The 17090-nt window shown below is 50.5% G+C and overlaps 9 protein-coding genes across 9 annotated transcripts; 6 read left to right on the top strand and 3 right to left on the bottom strand.

The window, feature by feature from the left end:
- Positions 1–394: 394 nt before the first annotated feature.
- Positions 395–1203, top strand: BO83DRAFT_313762 (uncharacterized protein; the record flags this gene model as incomplete). Its single annotated transcript, XM_025527563.1, has 3 exons — positions 395–660; positions 709–940; positions 985–1203. The coding sequence occupies 3 exons, from the start codon at positions 395–397 to the stop codon at positions 1201–1203; spliced, it is 717 nt and encodes a 238-aa protein (XP_025387827.1).
- A 112-nt stretch (positions 1204–1315) lies between these two features.
- Positions 1316–2361, bottom strand: BO83DRAFT_361389 (uncharacterized protein; the record flags this gene model as incomplete). The annotated part of the gene is made up of 1 exon (XM_025529453.1): positions 1316–2361. The coding sequence occupies exon 1, from the start codon at positions 2228–2230 to the stop codon at positions 1316–1318; it is 915 nt and encodes a 304-aa protein (XP_025387826.1). The 5' UTR covers positions 2231–2361.
- Positions 2362–3171: 810 nt separating this feature from the next.
- Positions 3172–3644, top strand: BO83DRAFT_389005 (uncharacterized protein; the record flags this gene model as incomplete). Its single annotated transcript, XM_025532781.1, has 2 exons — positions 3172–3236; positions 3302–3644. The coding sequence occupies 2 exons, from the start codon at positions 3172–3174 to the stop codon at positions 3642–3644; spliced, it is 408 nt and encodes a 135-aa protein (XP_025387825.1).
- Positions 3645–3727: 83 nt separating this feature from the next.
- Positions 3728–6432, bottom strand: BO83DRAFT_37146 (vWA domain-containing protein). The gene is made up of 5 exons (XM_025529934.1): positions 6150–6432; positions 5866–6093; positions 5628–5811; positions 4519–5559; positions 3728–4467 (listed from the first exon to the last, which is right to left on the bottom strand). The coding sequence occupies exons 1-5, from the start codon at positions 6231–6233 to the stop codon at positions 3860–3862; spliced, it is 2145 nt and encodes a 714-aa protein (XP_025387824.1). The 5' UTR covers positions 6234–6432; the 3' UTR covers positions 3728–3859.
- A 992-nt stretch (positions 6433–7424) lies between these two features.
- Positions 7425–8189, top strand: BO83DRAFT_378642 (uncharacterized protein). Its single transcript, XM_025531309.1, has 3 exons — positions 7425–7509; positions 7617–7691; positions 7860–8189. Exons 1-3 carry the CDS (start codon positions 7501–7503, stop codon positions 8010–8012), a joined length of 237 nt encoding a protein of 78 aa, XP_025387823.1. The 5' UTR covers positions 7425–7500; the 3' UTR covers positions 8013–8189.
- Positions 8075–8892, bottom strand: BO83DRAFT_417387 (VOC family protein). The gene is made up of 3 exons (XM_025534754.1): positions 8692–8892; positions 8377–8631; positions 8075–8319 (listed from the first exon to the last, which is right to left on the bottom strand). Exons 1-3 carry the CDS (start codon positions 8832–8834, stop codon positions 8301–8303), a joined length of 417 nt encoding a protein of 138 aa, XP_025387822.1. The 5' UTR covers positions 8835–8892; the 3' UTR covers positions 8075–8300.
- A 1462-nt stretch (positions 8893–10354) lies between these two features.
- BO83DRAFT_437600 (vitamin H transporter) lies at positions 10355–12126 on the top strand (the record flags this gene model as incomplete). Its single annotated transcript, XM_025536030.1, has 7 exons — positions 10355–10521; positions 10586–10752; positions 10809–10904; positions 10965–11065; positions 11117–11172; positions 11219–11431; positions 11487–12126. 7 exons carry the CDS (start codon positions 10355–10357, stop codon positions 12124–12126), a joined length of 1440 nt encoding a protein of 479 aa, XP_025387821.1.
- Positions 12127–13351: 1225 nt separating this feature from the next.
- On the top strand, positions 13352–14720 carry BO83DRAFT_445773 (plasma membrane protein Pth11-like protein). The gene is made up of 4 exons (XM_025536575.1): positions 13352–13615; positions 13662–13698; positions 13746–13819; positions 13870–14720. Exons 1-4 carry the CDS (start codon positions 13451–13453, stop codon positions 14647–14649), a joined length of 1056 nt encoding a protein of 351 aa, XP_025387820.1. The 5' UTR covers positions 13352–13450; the 3' UTR covers positions 14650–14720.
- Positions 14721–15090: 370 nt separating this feature from the next.
- On the top strand, positions 15091–17060 carry BO83DRAFT_417385 (acetolactate synthase; the record flags this gene model as incomplete). The annotated part of the gene is made up of 3 exons (XM_025534753.1): positions 15091–15217; positions 15264–15386; positions 15435–17060. Exons 1-3 carry the CDS (start codon positions 15146–15148, stop codon positions 17058–17060), a joined length of 1821 nt encoding a protein of 606 aa, XP_025387819.1. The 5' UTR covers positions 15091–15145.
- Positions 17061–17090: the final 30 nt, after the last annotated feature.

Below are 17090 nucleotides of genomic sequence, written 5' to 3'. Positions count from 1 at the left end.
GCTCATCACTTGTTGATCAGCCAGCTACCCAACCCAGGGACAACGGAAAGAAGATAATTTCTCATTCTCCAGGACACCGTCGACCGACTAGTGATCTAAGCGATATGTATGGTGGAAATCGTTTTGGCCCCAGCAGCGATGATTACTGGAGCCACTAGACCGTGGCCGTCCTGCCGCGCCTCCTCGGTTTCGGTTTCGCTGCTTAATTGACATAGGGCTATGTCACATGAGATATCCCAGTAGTAATATCGTAGTTATAAAGGATGGTAGAACCCTTTGCTCGAGAGATAGATATTCATTTCTTATATCCATCCTTATCATCACAGTTGCATTCTCAACTTTACACTTCATCATTGTTGTATCAGCTAATAGTTCCAACGCTAGATCAAACACAATGTCCGCAACTGAACACCTTGACGCCGCCAACTTGGCCGTCTATGCTCTCTTCTCTCTCCCAGCAATCTACTGTCTTGTCGTGCATGACAAACATGGCCTCGTCGGCTGGGCTTACGTTCTCGCCATGTGTGGTCTGCGCATAGCCGGCAGCGCAATGTCCCTCAACGCTATCCACCATGACCAAGTCAACACAACAGCTGCGATCCTCAACGGCATTGGCCTATCCCCTCTTCTTATGGCTGCTATGGGTCTGCTCCATGAAGCGTATGTATCCTTCTTAGGAACCCTATTTCACAACTAACCACCTTACAGAAACCATTCCATCCACCGCTTTCTCCCTCCTTTCCTAGAACTCTGGGGATTCCTCATCACACACATGGTTGTCGCTGGTGGTATCGGTCTTGCCGCAGCTAGTAGTGGAAACGAGACACTTCTTCGCGTTGGGATGGTTGTCTTTGCGACAGGATGGACCTTGGTAGCTGTTCTGATTTGGTTCTCATACGGGGCTAATGCCCATAGCCGTCGACTGGGAGAGGAGAGACAGGTTAGTATCTCTTCATTCTTGTATTGAGATCAAGTCACTAACAGTCACAGCTTCTCTCCGCTATCACTGTCGCCATGCCTTTGATCGGTGTTCGCATCATCTACGCCATTGTAACCGCGTTTACCAGTTCCAATCTCGAGGGTGGCAGTCTGGCCGTGCGGGTCATCTTCGGTACCATTCCGGAGTACCTCGTCTTGCTCATCTACGTGGGAGTCGGTATCGTCACTCGCAACCTGGCACGCAATCGTGTCGAATACATCTAGCCGAAGAACCAGGCCGAAGTGCCCGTCTGATCACTCTAACGACTCGTTTACGATCCTTAATGTATATATAGACTACCTGAATATAATTCCCATCATTCCCATAAAATCATAATCATAACACTACCTCATCATTAACATTCACCTCCCCCTTAACCACCCCCATCGGCCACCTCATAACCCCCCTCCACACCTCCGGCAAAATAGACTCAATCCCACGAACCTCCATCTCGGGTATGCCCCTCAACCACCACACCCCGTCCGCACCCTTAGCCAACGCAAACAAATATGCTAGAATAACCAACGCCCTAGGCCTCAGCTCACTCACCAGCCCCAAAAACCCCCCGGGAACCATACTAGGAAACGACGAAAACCTCTTCCGAATATCATAGCCGGACTCTCCCATCCTAACCGCCATTAACAACCCCTCCAAATACCCAACACACTGCACATATACCCCCATCACTTCTTCCTCCTCCTTTTCCTCACTACCAGGGAGCATATATACCAAGAATCTCAACTCCCCACTACTCCCCTTAGGCCCCCCATCCTGCACCTCCACATCCCCCCGATGCACAACCGGCCTGGCAACTAACAACGGCGCAATCCGTGCCCTCTCTTCCACAAGCCGATAATACACCATCGACACGACCGTCCTCACCCCACGGGCCATATTCAACCACAAGTTCGGAGGCTCGTACTCACCCCCTCCTCCTGCACCACCATCCACCCTGCACGCAAGCGTATACAACGAGATCAAAATCGCATTCATGCACAGCGTCTCCGTAACACCCGCCCCCGGGGAAGACAAAGCCAACTTCGCCGTCTCAGCCCTATGTCCCCCAATCGCCTGAGCAATAAACCCGCCCTGAACACGTCTTAACTCCTCCGCTTCATGGGGCACAAGCCGTGCGTGATGCGCCGCAGCCACAGCGAGCAGCGTAGACAGGAGGGGCTGGTACTCAAAGGCCATTTCGGGAACGGAGAGTTCCCACATTTCGCGCACAGAGGGGAGCTGTGCGGTGCCCATTGTGTGTGAGGTTGAGGTGATGTAGAGGTGGAGCAGGCGGAGGGAGGTGGTGTTTAGAGGGGTTAGGTGGGGGGCTTGCAGGTTGGAGGTGTATGGTGAGGGGATGGGGATGGGTAGGGATAGGGATGCGGATGTAGATGTAGACGTGGGTGAGAATAGGAGGGTTGTGGTGGTGGTAGTGCTGGCTGTGCTTGTGCTTCTATTCCTAGCAGTATCATCTCGGTAAGTGTATATGCGTGGCTCGAAAGGCGCATATTCGCAGGGGAGGTTGTGACGATCGCAGTGCTGGCATTTGGGGCGGGTTTCGCTGCACTGTGTTTTTGTAAGAGGGTCCACATTAACGCAGTGCTTCGGGTAGGTACCGAGTCGTTATGAGAAATTGATCCTTGCGGTGGGGTGGAAAAGAGGGTTTGGTTGATTACCTTCACTTTTCTCGCTTTGCACCGCCGACATCCGCGGGTGGATTTGCGGTGGTTGAGTCGTGGGGGCATGACTAGTAGTTTGACTGATTCGATTAGAAGTGCAGCACAGATGCAGATGTGCTGTGCAGGTGCAGGGGCAATCTCGGATTCGGGTAGGTAGTCAGGAAAGGTGTTTGCAGGAATAGGGTCCAAGGGGATATCAGAGCTTGATTTATCTTAGCTTATCTTTAGTGAATTGGGCTGTGTCAGGCTGTGCAGTGCCCACTCTGTTTCCACTAATGAGCACTGATGAGCCGCATTTTGGGGGCGGATTCGGATCCTTCAACTTGTAGGGTTAGTGTTAGCATTACCGCTTCAGGTAGAGATCGTCGAGTGTTTGGGAGATAAAGAATGAATGTTTTTCCCAAGTCGATAGGGTTCTGCATCATCAACAACATCATCTAGCTTTCAATTGCATTCAAAACCTTCATCGCAATCCATTACTCCTCTTTCCTACCAATCAGTCAATACATAATCAAAATGGGTCTCATCAAAACTGGTATCCAACTCGCCGGTGCTTACGGCCTCCTCAAGGCCGGGTCCAAGTATGTTATCGTACTCATGCATCGTTGCGGGTCGTCAGATCTTTATACTTATACTCCATCCCTAGGGCTGCCAATGAATTCCAAGACAAGAAGCAATCCAACCAGAACCAGAATCATCAATGCTCCTGCTGCCATCACCATCAGCTACCTCCCCACCCTCAGCTGTTCCCTCCCCACCAACAAGCTCCCCTCCAGCAAGTCCCCCACCATGAGTACGGATACAACAACAACGCCCAGATGTACTCCCCTCAGGGTGGACCTCAGTACACGAACAATGGACCCCATTATGCCAACCCCGGGCCGCAATATCAGCATCCTCCCGTCCACTACCACGAGGGACACGCGCCGATACAGCGGCCCGAGCAGCAGCGGCCGCAGCAGGCTCATCAGCATCCTGAGTGGCGCTAGAGAGAAGCTTCAGAGGGGAGTTTGGTTTGGGGGCTTTTGTGTTTACCTTTTGGTGGAGCGGGTTACGGGCATGGTTCTATTGAGCGAGATGTTGTTTGGATTCCCCTGTATACACGCATTATAGACTATGATTGCATGTAATTAAATATAGAGAGCGCTATTCATTAAACATATCTTGTACCATCATATTCTCCCAGTAAAGATGGATGTCGAATTTACTCTTGGTACACTGGTGGCTCTGCACTTGCTGGCCAGTGCTCCAGTCGCTCAAACTCCGCCATCGGCACATCATACCCCAGGTGCCGCTTCAGTAGTTCATGCGTGACATAACGCTCCGGCGTATTGCCCTGTGCATCCACAAACGAGACATGTGGATTCACTTCGCTGATCCTTTGCAGCTCGTTAGCGTGCCGGTGGTGGTGCGGACACCCGTCCACTCCAATCAGAAAGATGGTGACATGGACCCAAGAGAGACCCAGCAGATCAAGTTCAAACTCATCCATGTCTGTTGCTTCGCCATCAAGTAACAGTAGCAATCTCAGCATTGGTGTTCGCGGGCCTGCTTGCCAGCCATAGACAGGGTGGTAGGTAGCGGATTCTGAATGTCTCTGGAAATGCAGATCCTTGATTTTTTGCCATCCGGTCATGACGCGTGTTCCTCCCCCTAACTTGACATTTCTCCACATATCGTTGAAGTTCGAGTGATTGATAAACCCAATATAATCAGCCTTGTTTGCAAAGGTAACGAGCTGGTATCCATGAAGATTCTGGTCATGGATGGACATTGCATCCGTGAATCGGCGGATGATTGCTTTGGCAACATCTATGATACTAAGTCAAATGGTGTGATCGATGAAGAGAGGGACTCACGTACCCTTGTTCTTAGGTTGATTAGAACGGGCGAACCCGGTGACTAGGTATTGAGTGTAAAGTGGTCGTAGAGGGTCAAAGTCCATTGATCCAGACACGTCCAGTAAGATCATCGTATTGTCAGTAGCTGTTTCGGGGAGGTCAAATGGTGTAAATGGAGGCGGCATCACCTGCAGGGAGTAACTCTCTGGCAAACGCTGAAGGCGGAAGGTATCATCCATGGAGTAGTAAGCCGGGGGTGGCTCAACGGCTGTGGCCATTCTCGCACGAGCCATCTCCAGAGCGGATATCATATCTGGCTTCATGCGAGGTCCCGTGTTTCCCTCTCGATGGTTCAAGACCCAATAGAGCCGCTCCTCGGCCGTATTCTCGTACCCTCTCCAAGCCGGAGTAATGCCTCTCCACCCAGAAAGTCCCTCGATGCGAAACTTCAAGGGGTTTGATGCACGAGTTGCCCAAGCTATTGGGATGGGCTCAAAGTATCCTGCTCGAAGCAGATGCAAATACTGAATCGGGCGTTTGGCTCGTAACTCGGCGATTTTCTGCTTCATGCCAACCTTTTCTTGGTAGGCGGCTACGATTTTCCGCCACTCTAAGTCTGGCCAACGACCAATTTCCTCCTCCAGAATTTCCCGTCGAAGCTTTCGGGCGCGAGTAAACATTTCTTCTGTTTTGGAGCTTGATCTGTTCAATGATGAGATGGACAGAGCCCGCCTAAAATTCGATAACTTGGACGATTTCAATGGCCCTATGCTGCTTGCTGCGGGAGCACTTTTGTTTTCTACGGGGCTTGAGGTAGCGGAGCCGTTGTCCGGTTCATCTAATGCCCAGATATCGCATTGTGGCTCCATAGCATCGATTGTGGCCTGTGCCTTGTTGTTCAGTGTCACATTCAGGGCAATGGTCTGCCGAACGGAGTTGGTGTATCGTGTTGCATCTGGACGTTGTAAAGTTGTGTATGCAATACCATACGCTGAGGGGATCCGGATATAGGGATTATTTGAGAAAACAGACGACTGGTAACAATCGTGATAGGCCTTCTCTCCTATTCTCCGCCATAGTCAGGGCATTAGTCCCTGCGGTATCTTTGAACCCAAGGGTGACGGTACGAACCGGGATACATCACTGCTTTGGACCACATCTCCTGCACATCGAGGCGTGCAACTTTCCTGCGCTGGTATTGATGAATTTCGCACGTACAGGCCATGAACTCACTGGCTTCATGTTCCGGCTCAATGTCGGTGTTGTAAATTTGGCACTTTATTTGGATTTCCAGGAGCATGTTCTGCATTTCTTGCTAAATGACCGATGATGTTAGATGAGTCGCACATGTGCCGACGTCGAGGCGTACCTCATCCCGAGCTCGAACATCCCCAGCTTCGGTGACAACATTCTTGTGAGAGGAACGTTCTGTTCCGTTCACGGAGCTAATGTGCAATTCATATGATGGGGGTAATGCTCCCATGTCAGCATGATCGCTTTGGAGCCTCAAGTCGGGCCTGCTAGCAGCTGCGACATTTGAGTATCTATGCGGGTTCTCGTAGAACCGATCAAGGGCCTCATCGAAAGAGCTCGCTTCCTTTGGTGTGCAAAGTCAGTCACATGACTAATTTTTGGGCTGCTTGTGATGTATACCTGCAAGAAAATAAGAGCCTTCCCTTCAGTAGCCTCGGGGGCGATGGAGATGAACTTGGCGATATCGTCTGTTGATGGCAACATGGTGACGGTGCCAAAGGGTACGTTGAGATGTTTGAACGACAGCTGTAGGCATGGGTGAGGAAGACTAACATTAATTCAATTTCCCCTCCTGTCAGCCTCAGCGTGCGGTATTTATCTCTGCTGATGGAGGGTTATCATGGATAGGCAAAGGCTCGGAATGCGGAGATGGCCCGGGCGCCGCTGGCCTCCGCACCGCAGATTGGCTGGTGCATTGAGGTTTATCGTGACTAAAATGGCGCTATATTCGCCAAGTGAGCTTGCGTGAGATATTAGACTCGAACGAATCAATTAGAGTTCGCTATCTTTGTGAACTCCAATTAGCGCCTGGGGATTGATGAGACTGTCAAATTGTCGTTAGGTATGCTCATTGAACCTTGGTACCTTCCAGTGTAGAAAATTGGAAGCGCTTTCGCTGCTTGAGTCGCACGAGAACCAGAAGATTGCTGCAGCGACATCTAATTAGTACAGTTTAGTTCCAGTGGTTTCAGCAATGATATATCGTAGATCCCTTGGTCAGTGACACATCCATGTGAAGTGACAGATGACGCGGAATATTGATTGCATGGGGTGATAAGAAACGGAAGACGGGAAGGAATAGCGACGGCATCCACGTGCAGCAAGTGATCACTTGACAGACGGGGGTTTTCTCCATTATCACAAGTCAGCGAGGAATGATGGGGAATCTTCGATCCCAACGAAACCAAATCGCCGATTGTCTTCAGAACTGCTAGAAGTACTACCTATTAATTCGGGATGGTAGTTGTGAGTATCATTCCTGGGTCTCCAGCGATATATAAATTTATATATAAACTCCTTTAGTAGTATCTATGACATTCATGGATTCTCTGCATGAGATAGTTCAAGACTGCAGATGACGGTAGAAGGATTATGCGTGAACCGACCACTCACTACTTTAGTCAAGATTGAATTAGAATCCCAATTGAAATCCGTCCTGATATGTGCAAAGCCATGGGAGGGCTGGTCGCAACCCAGGGCGCGTAATTGAGAGCCTGAGGCAGCCAGTGCAAACCCAACAAAACACGTGCCAGGAACTAGCCAATCAGGGAACGGCAAACAGACCAGTCACGGTCCAGACCCGGGCGGGCTTAGCGTGTCAAAGCGGCCTCCCCTAAGGAAAAAAAAAGAGGCAAAAAAAGAGGGACGCCGATATAAATTTGAAAATTTCCCCTCCTTGACAATCTTCCCCCACATCATAACACCGATCTCTTTCTTACTCTACTCCTATTTACTAACCACCACATTCATCATGGGAAACGTAAGCATCTCGCTATTACTGACTCTACGCGAAGTCCTTCCTCCTAGAGTGAAGCGACCAGCGACTTGATTGCGCCTTATCAGACTTAACATGAAAATCATCCACAGGGAGCCAAAGCCGCCACCAAGCGCGAGCGCAACGCCAAGGACACCAAGGCTGGTGGCAAGTCGCAGCTGAAGACCGTATGTATCCTCTATTTGTTGTTTTTATTGATTGTTTGAATCTTGAAGAAGAAGGGGGTAGCTTTTGTAGGGTGGTGTCACGATCTGTGTAGAGAGAGAGAGAGAAATGTATAGGTGTGGAAGTGAAATTGAAATCTCCCGACAATCATGCTTACGCAGGGACTACAGAACGAAGCTGCAAAGGATATTATCTGCATGACTTGCAGGTCGACTTTCCTCAAGACTACTCGTGCTCCGGCCTTGACTGAACATGCTGCCAACAAGCACAACAAGACCCTGCAGGACTGCTTCCCCGGCTTCGTGGAGGCGCCTAAGAAATGATGGGAGAGACAGATTGAACGGACTGAAAAATTGTTACGAAGCCATGTGTGTATCTGACTTAGCCTATCAAAGTGGCATTTTGAGCGATGTTCATCATCCCGCTAGTTACAGTAAGAATATGATGTGAAGACTACATCGAAAAGGAACAAAGAAAGGGAAATTGTCAACAATTTCATATGTATGCACAATAGGGGGCTGTACATTACATGACTAAGCATATGCATGTGTATAACCCCCCCCCGGCTATCAGCAGCCATGAACCTCTAGAATATCAGCTCTCTCTCCATCTTAACAGTAGTTTGATATTCTACCATCATTAGTAGTCAAGTTTACTGGAGTCATGATATAGAGATTGGAAACGTACTCAATCAAGTTGCCATCCGGATCACGCACATAAACACTCCGGATCTTCCCCACCGCACCCGTGCGTTCCACGACTTTGTTACCTTCGAGGACGTCGATCTTAGCTTCCTCGAGAGCTTTGAGAACATTATCCACTTTGGTGTCCGTCAGAAAGCAGAGGTCTGCGCTTCCTGGCATGACATTCTGGGCCTTGGGCTCGAATTCCTTCCCGCTCTCGTGCAGGTTGATTTTCTGGGACCCGAAGAGAAGGGCATGTCTAGAGAATGATATTTATCAGGGTGGTGGAAGGTAAAAATGCCTTGGGTTTCAGACTTACCGTTGAATTTCTGGACTGCTGGGTGAAGTAAAGACTTCGTGTTTCATCCCCAGGTGGCTTGTATAGAATGCGACGGATGCGGGGATGGACCGGACTGTCAAGACCAGGTGGTCCAAAGACTTGATAGCAAACTCAGCGGCCATAGTGTTGTAGAGGGTACAATCCTCGTTTCAAGCAGCTTGGAGATATGCTACGGTTGGGATGACTGGACGCACCAGATGAGTAAGTCGTGACTGCTGCGCGGGCTGTCGCAGTTTTCGCCGAGCCTTATGCTCGGCGAGTTATCCCAGGCGCCGAAGGCAACATCATTGTATAGATGTGGTGCCTCGGCTCCTATGGATCCAGCCCTTCGAAGTGTATGATGAGAGCGTGTGATGTTTTTTGGACTGCTTGGCGTGCTAGGTCTTGCATGAGCCGCAGAAGATGCAGTTACACAGCGACTCCTACTGCATCATGTCGAGTTTCGCTTGGCAGCGTATCTTGACATGAGCGACATGATTATGGCCGCCTACATGTTGAATGCCTGATAAAATAGGGTTCGATTTAGATATTTTGCTGTGAATCATTCTGTTTGACTGGTGTGTACGTCAAGTCGTGTTTGTATTGCCCTGCATTCCCCCCAACCGCTGCACTTGCTTTTTTAAAACCGAGAATATTGTATAATGCACCACCAGGGATATTGATGAGAAGGAGAAGAACAGACAATTTGATTGCTCAAAAAGTGAAGGACTTCCTTAACAGCTATTTAGTGCGACACCTGATGTCAGTTGCATAGAGCGGTACCCACTTTCGTCAGTGAGTACTTTGCACCGCGTGTTAGGCGTGCATGTATAGTGCTCACTCTACTCCGTACAGAGCTGCTATGAAGTGCAACATGTGGGTTACAACTACTATTCCATGCAGCACGTGGGGATAACACCCACCTTTGTGATGTTGCTTGTTACTTACCAAGATTGACTAGAGATACAGTCTATTCTGGGGATGGGCCTCCGAATTGATACCAAAATCCTTGCATGATGAAATAGTTCACCGTGGCTTTTATGCACATTACTGTGCACATATTCTGCAATTAGGCCACTCGTCTTGCCAACTGTCTATAGCACTCTTGCAGTAGTTGCATTAAGGCGTCCATGCCGTTCTGCAAGAAGCACGACAGTCATTGGTAGGTGTGTGGTGGAAAAGGTTCCGACACCTTCCTAATCTAGATAGCCACATATTACTAGACTCAACTCGACTACTCGAAACTAGTTTATCTGCCCGTCCCCTCTTCCTCTGGGAAGACGTTAATGGCCAGACTAAACCAGGGTTTGTTCCGCGCATGCAAGACGGCCATGTTGCACTTAATATATTGGCGTGGGGCGCGCTAAGCGGAGCCACTTTTACCAGCTGAACAACAACGATACCGTACCATATCATCCCGTTAGCTGTATCGACCAATGGGCCAATATTTACCCTAACCCGCAGCCAGGGATACAGTTTCATTAGGACTGACTTTGTCGCAGTTTTGCCGAAAGATTAATTTCACTTTCTTCCTTTGTCGCTCGGATTTTCCGAAACTTATCACTGCTGCATCCTTTACAAAAACAGGGGTGTTCCGCAGTGTGGAGGCCGAGACTCTTCCTTTGCATCCTTCCCCTCCGATTACACAAGGACTGATAGAATCATGGAGCTGGAGAAGACTGAGATTGAGCCGCGGGTGGTGGAAGCCTCGACTGGCGACAACATCGACCCGGCTTTGGAGAAGAAGCTCTTGCGCAAGCTGGACTGGAGAGTCATCCCCGCTTTATGGTTTCTGTTCTTAGTGTCCTTCATGGACAGATCGAATATCGGGTAAGAATCTCTCCTGCGCAACCAGTGTTCAATCCCAGAAGCGCTAACGATAAAACGTCTTTAGCAATGCGAAAATTGCAGGCATGAGCAAGGAATTGCACCTGGTCGGAAATGACTACAATCTAGCTGTCACAATGTTTACCGTCGCGTACGTTATTTTTGGCATGCCGGCAAATCTGCTGGTCAAAAGGTTCGGGCCGAAGATGCTGGTGCTGTATATGTTTACATGGGGTAAGATGGCTGGCGGTTACTGATAATTGTGTCTGCTAATGCGGTGTCTGCGGTAGGCCTTTTCGTGATGGGCCAGGGTCTCGTCAAGACCGCGAGCGGACTAATTGCTTGCCGCTTTTTCATGGGAATGTGTGAGGCTGGGTTTGTTCCAGGTTAGCGCAGGATACTTTTCAACTGCGATGGAGGAAGTTCGCTAATACCGACACAATTAGGCTGCGCATACTTGATAGGAAGTTACTACAAGCGCGATGAGTTCCTTCGACGATACGCCATCTTTTTTAGTGCAAATATGGCCGCAGGAGCATTCAACGGGGTCAGTAATATTTTATAAGATGTGCGGCGACACTCACTGACGCGCTCATAGCTCTTCTCGAGTCTTTTAACACCATTGAATCTGGACGGATATAAGGGATGGCGTTGGTAAGATTGGCCAGATACAGCGTTTGTCCATTTTCTTACAATCTAGGCTCTTCTTGATCGAGTCCATTATTACCGTGGGTGTCAGCCTCATCTGCTACTGGATTGTGGTCCCGTTCCCCGAAGACGCTACATTCCTGACGGCCGAGGAGAAGACATTGCTCCTTGCGCGCCTGAAGGCGGACGGCGGAAGTGTTCGCGACGACCCTATTTCATTCAAGCGCGTGATCAGCATGGCTGCCGACTGGAAAATATGGATATGGTGGGTATTCTGCGTTCTCCTATGTCGCCATCGACTAACTGAACCGTCATGATAGCGTGCTGGCCTACCTTGGGGCCGAAGAGAGCGCCAGCTCTCTCGTAAACTTCCAACCAACCATCCTGAAGGATCTTGGGTGGACTAGCCGCTCCGCTCAGGAACACACCATTCCTGTCTATGCCGTTGCCTTCGTCCTAACCCTATCCTGCGCCTGGCTGAGTGACCATTTGCGACACAGATATATATTCACTATGATTGGCTCCGTGTTGACCATTATCGGCTGGAGCGTCGAGCTTTCACATGTGCAATCTGCCGGTGTTCGGTATATGGGCATATTTTTTGTGGCGTCCGGAGCATTCATCATGATGTCTACGATTGTGGTGTGGTTATGCGTCAACCTAGGCAAAGGCGTGAAGCGCAGTGTTGGTATGGGTCTGCTTCCTGCATTCGGCAACTGCGGTGCCTTTGTGTCTGGCAATGTTTTCATCAGCAGTGAGTCGCCAAAGTATCCGACAGGATTTGGTGTTGGATTGGCCTTTGCGGTGGTGGCTGGGCTGGCGTGCACGGTGTATTTTTTCGCCTTGCAAGCGGAGAATCGCCGCAGGGACGGCCAGCCGGCCAAGGAGGAAACATCGGAGATGGCGCCGGAGGCAGATGATCTCGGGGATGCCCATCCGGATTTCCGGTTTCAATTGTAGGCTTAATTTGTGTAGGCTACCACGATCTGACTTGGACGGGGCCAAGCTCAATTGATTGGATCCACCATGGCGTGGACACTAGAATAGTATTTTGTACGGCTGTGTATAAGGATTACGCCTCAAAATCATGTAGCCAACGCTGTCATAGCACATAGTAGCCTGGGCTCTAGCTTTGAAATATGCAGCTCAAGCTAATGTTGCGTGATTGCGTTTCTTTCAATTCCCTCCACGCCGGAGTACAGAGGAGGTGTCTAACTCAATAGGAGGCAGTTATTCCTAGAACGACAATCCACGGGATTGGGCACCCATCGCCACGCACCTCCCACTGCTTCTCAAGGTACTACTATTATTAAATCAGAAATTATACTCACTGGGATTGCAATCGGTCGTCTGAAACTTGCTCATAGTCTGTACTACCTCAAGACCCGGGACCGAAATTAACCGGCGATTTCTCCGGTTTCAAGCCCCGAGCGCGCGACCGGCAGGGTTACATGTGCTAAGAACTCCAATTTAGCGAGAACAAAGAATCCGTTGAGCGCATAGATCATTCGTTGTACGCCACGGAGTATTTTGACAGGGATCATTATCTAGCGTGGCATGATATATATTGTGTCTTTATTTTAAAGCGTCGAATGGCCACTGTTCCGTTCGTGGATCATCGTATCGGGGCCGTTCCGGCCCTAAAGATACGCCACTATAAGCTGGTCTCATATATGGCCCACCGTGGTTTTATTACCATTTCCTAAGATATTAAGCAAGCTTCACTAGGTGTACGTAAATTACACACACCCACTGGGAAATTCCAGAGGCAGAGGTCTGTATGTGCATGCGAATCGTAGAGAGTATGAATATCCGGCCGAGTAGAACGGTGGATCGATGGTAAGATTGTCTCGAGACGAAAAAATCCTTCCAGGTTATGATTTTCGACGCTAACAGAACAAATGAAGGCGGCGGTATTTGGGAAACTCTCCCGGGCCTTTCCAGTGGTCACAGTAGAACGCCCGGAGCTGTATACTGGGCATAGAGTTGGATCCCCCAGACTGATGGAAGAGCTAGGCACGGGAATTAAGGATCCCTGTACCACTGGCATAACTTGCAGCAAAAGCTGTTATTAAGCTTGAGCCCAATGCTTGGTTTACTACATAGCAGTCATTTTCTGATGCAGTCGGTTGTCGTTCAAAACCCTATTAAATCCGTGTCATGGCTGGCGCTTTCAGTCCCTAACATCCACCTACGCTCGCTTCAGGTTGTCATTCGTTTATAATTCCTTTTCTTGTTTACATTAGCCATTGCTTGCTCTTATCCAGGCCACAGCAGCGTCGTCATGGCGGTTAGTCCGCTGGATGTCCCGAATAGAGGCCCTGAATTTGTCAAAGTAACCGCCGTCTTGACGTGCATTGCATTCGTCCTGGTGGTCTGTCGTCTGACATGGAAGGGCTATGTTCAAGGCAGGTTTGCTGTAGACGATGGGATCATTGCGTTTTCAATGGTAAGTCCTAAGCTCCAGTACTAGACGTTTACTCACCGAAAGCCAGGCCATGCAAATTGTCAATACTGTTATGGGTGATTTAGGTATGGCTTCCTACAACCAGATTGCGACTAATACTAAATGTATCCAGCCTGCCACTACGCCTTTGGACGGCACAAAGCCGACATTGTCAGAACAGGCGGCAACGTTGTCCTTGCCTTGAAGGTGCGAGATATGTTCTCCCAGTCAAGCACGCCCAGCTAATCTTCGGCTAGTACTTCTGGCTCTTCCAGATCTTTTACAAACTTGTGCTATGCCTTAATAAACTTTCCTTTCTCACCTTCTACCTCCGAGTTTTCCCCAATCGCATCTTCCGCATCATCTGCTGGATTACCATCGGTCTCGTCATCGCTAGTACATTTGGTTTCGTTATAGCAACCGTCTTCCAATGCACCCCCGTTCGTGCCAGCTGGTACAAGCATATCCCCAAGAAGTGCGTCCAGAATGCTCCCTTCCGTTGGTCTTGGGCGGGTTACAATACGGCAATGGATATTTGGGTGTGTTTACTGCCGCTGCCGGTATTAGCGCAGCTACAGCTTGATCGAATCAGAAAGATTGGAGTCATGTTGGTGTTCTGTATGGGGCTTTTTGTGTGTGTGACGAGTATCATTCGCATGTGGGCGATGGAGAAGAGCACGACAACGACGGACCCAACCTGGGGGTCGTTTGATGCGTTGCTATGGAGTGCCATCGAGGCTAGTACGGGAATCATCTGCGCTTGCTTGCCGTTCCTGAAACATCCCATTCAGAAGGTCCTGCCTGGTCTGTTTGGTTCATTGTCAAATGGGTCCAGAAAGAGTCGGAGTCGGACGAGGCCGAGCTATCGGATGAGTCGATTGGGGTCCCGGTCGGGGAATGGCACGCGGAATGTTGATGCTGATATTTGCGGAGATGAAGATGATTCAGAGAGCGTCGGAAGCCAGAGGCCGATTGCGAAGAACCAGATCATCGTCAAGACGGGCATTTCCATGCACAGTGAAGCGGCATATCCATGAGGCTTGCTGGTCACAGGCAATGAACCGGAGTGCTGGTATTGACACGTCCGAGCCCTTATACCCACACAAGCACATAATTGCATTCGTCTTTGCCATCCCTCAGGCCATTGGTTTCACCCTTATTAGCTTCATCTAAGGCTGACCCTTACTCTTGGCACCGGTTCAGCTGCAGCCACAGTTCATTCTCTGGTCCGGAGCTTGTCCGGAGGTTGTCCGGCGCTCCGTTAGTGGGGACTTGGCCTGCCACCCGGCCGCCCGTAGCGCCCATTAGCCCTGGATGCTTATATTGACGGGTCGATGGTCGGCGCCAAGAGGCCTCCTAGCTAGTGGAGAGTTCCATCTAGCTGCGTATTGACTTTAGTGTAATACATATCAATACACGACCTCTCCTCGTTGACATGGGTGGATATGCATTAATCCATCAAGTGGTAGCATAAAGAGGAGGGGCTAACTAAAAATTTGCATCTCCCTGCATACCATTACTTCTAATCGCAAAATGTCACAAGAAACTACAATTGAGACTGCTTCCCATACTGTGGCGGATGCCTTTTTAGAGGCTCTGGGCGAGGTAAACTACCTTCAGCTGTCTCATAGACCTCCTCTCACGTTGATAGGCTGGCATCGACTACCTTTTCACAGTGCTTGGCTCGGATCATCCTAGCATCATCGAGGCCTATGTCCGCCGTCAAAATGACCCTGCCAGGCAGTACCCCAAGATGGTACTCTTCCAACACGAGGTATGTTAGACACATCTCCAATGATAGCGGTGGTGCTGATCGCCCAAGTTCGTGGCCATGTCCGCCGCCGATGGATATGCCCGAATGAGCCACAAACCGGCCTGTGTGATCGCCCACGTGGACGTGGGGACTGCAGCGCTCGGTCAAGGCCTGCACAATGCATCTAGCGGACGCGCCCCGGTGGTGATATTCGCCGGTGTCGCTCCATCCACCCTGCTGGGCGAAGCTCCGGGTTCGCGCTCGGAGCACGTCCAATGGTACCAGGACATTCGCGACCAGGCCGCCCTCGTGGCACCCTACAGTCGCTTTAGCGCAGAGATCAAGTCACCGCATAATGTTGGTAGCCTGGTGCATCGCGCCGTTCTCATGGCCACTACTGGCTCCCCTGGCCCAGTGTACCTCACAGCCACACGCGAAATCCTTGCCACACCTATCCCTAGCCCGCAAACCCGCCTCAAGCCTGTCCCTTCTTGTCAGCTGGGCTCTCTATCCCCGCAAGCGGTGGAGCTCATTGGCAGTGCGCTGCTCAATGCAAAGTCACCACTAGTAGTGACCGGATACCTGGGCCGGAACCACAGCGCCGTTCAGGAACTGATCAAACTGGCCGACACCATCCACGGCCTGCGGGTATTCGACTCCGAGATTCGTGAAGTATGCTTCCCAGCTACGCACCCAGCCAGCGTAACGAGAGGAACCGGCGCCGCACCAGCTGTGCAAACCGCAGACGTTATCCTCGTCCTCGACGCCGACGTCCCCTGGATTCCCCGACGCATCCATCCCTCCTCCGAGGCAATTATCTTCCACATCGACCTTGACCCACGCAAAGAGCGTATGAACATGTTCGACACTGGCGCCGCAGCCACCTTCCATGCCGATACGGGGCTAGCACTAACCCAGCTCAACGCACACATCACCTCCTCGTACTCTCTCACTGATCTCCAAACCAGCTGGACTGATCGTCGTGAGGCCCTGCGCACAGCTCACGCCGAAGGTCGCGCCCGCATTGACGCCCGAGCAACTAAGCTTCTCGAGACACCTGATGCACCCTGCAGCGTGGACTTCCTCTGCAGTCGAATTCGTGAACTTGTACCCAACGATACCATCTTCGTCACCGACTCCGTTACCAATCAAGTCGCCATGACCGAGCAGCTACAATTAACCCGCCCAGGCTCTCATCTGACAAAAGGAGGCAGTGGTCTCGGCTGGGCCGGAGGTGCCTCCATCGGCGTGAAGCTAGCCACAACACGGTACGATATCTCTAATCGTCCAGATGTTCGCGTGAAATCTAATCCGAGTTCACCTTTCATCTGTAACATCACCGGCGACGGGAGTTTTATCTTCTCTGTCCCGTCGGCAGTGTACTGGGCTAGCCATAGATATGGTTGTCCGTTCCTGACTGTGATACTGAATAACGGTGGGTGGAATGCGACGAGGCAGTGTCTGGTGGATGTGCATCCCGGCGGTGAGGCGGCCAGCTTGTCGAGTAAGGAGTTAGGGATCTCGTTGGTGGAGGATGGGCCGGATTATGGAGGAATTGCAAAGGCGGCTGCCAATGGTAATTTATGGGCGACGAGAGTAAGGAGTGTAAAGGAGCTGGATGAGGCGTTGAGGGAGGGGGTTAGGGTTGTGGTTGAGCAGGGGAGGGGGGCGGTGGTGGATGTGGTGGTGCAGTGAATCAGGAACAGAAACAGTTTTATTCATATC

The sequence above is a fragment of the Aspergillus eucalypticola genome (genome assembly GCF_003184535.1).
Source record: "Aspergillus eucalypticola CBS 122712 chromosome Unknown BO83scaffold_13, whole genome shotgun sequence".
NCBI lineage: Eukaryota > Fungi > Ascomycota > Eurotiomycetes > Eurotiales > Aspergillaceae > Aspergillus > Aspergillus eucalypticola.
Note: the sequence above shows the minus strand (reverse complement) of the source record. Positions and strands in the feature narration are given on the sequence as shown.

Coding starts and splice junctions, on each gene's coding strand:
- BO83DRAFT_37146 (XM_025529934.1), bottom strand. CDS start 6,233: ATGTTGCCATCAACAGACGATATCGCCAAGTTCATCTCCATCGCCCCC. Junction 5,812..5,865: donor ATGTTCGAGCTCGGGATGAG/GTACGCCTCGAC, acceptor TCGGTCATTTAG/CAAGAAATGCAGAACATGCT. Junction 5,560..5,627: donor CAAAGCAGTGATGTATCCCG/GTTCGTACCGTC, acceptor GGCGGAGAATAG/GAGAGAAGGCCTATCACGAT.
- BO83DRAFT_378642 (XM_025531309.1), top strand. Junction 7,692..7,859: donor GCAAGTCGCAGCTGAAGACC/GTATGTATCCTC, acceptor CAGGGACTACAG/AACGAAGCTGCAAAGGATAT.
- BO83DRAFT_417387 (XM_025534754.1), bottom strand. CDS start 8,834: ATGGCCGCTGAGTTTGCTATCAAGTCTTTGGACCACCTGGTCTTGACA. Junction 8,632..8,691: donor AGCAGTCCAGAAATTCAACG/GTAAGTCTGAAA, acceptor ATCATTCTCTAG/ACATGCCCTTCTCTTCGGGT.
- BO83DRAFT_445773 (XM_025536575.1), top strand. CDS start 13,451: ATGGCGGTTAGTCCGCTGGATGTCCCGAATAGAGGCCCTGAATTTGTC. Junction 13,616..13,661: donor GGATCATTGCGTTTTCAATG/GTAAGTCCTAAG, acceptor ACCGAAAGCCAG/GCCATGCAAATTGTCAATAC. Junction 13,820..13,869: donor ACGTTGTCCTTGCCTTGAAG/GTGCGAGATATG, acceptor ATCTTCGGCTAG/TACTTCTGGCTCTTCCAGAT.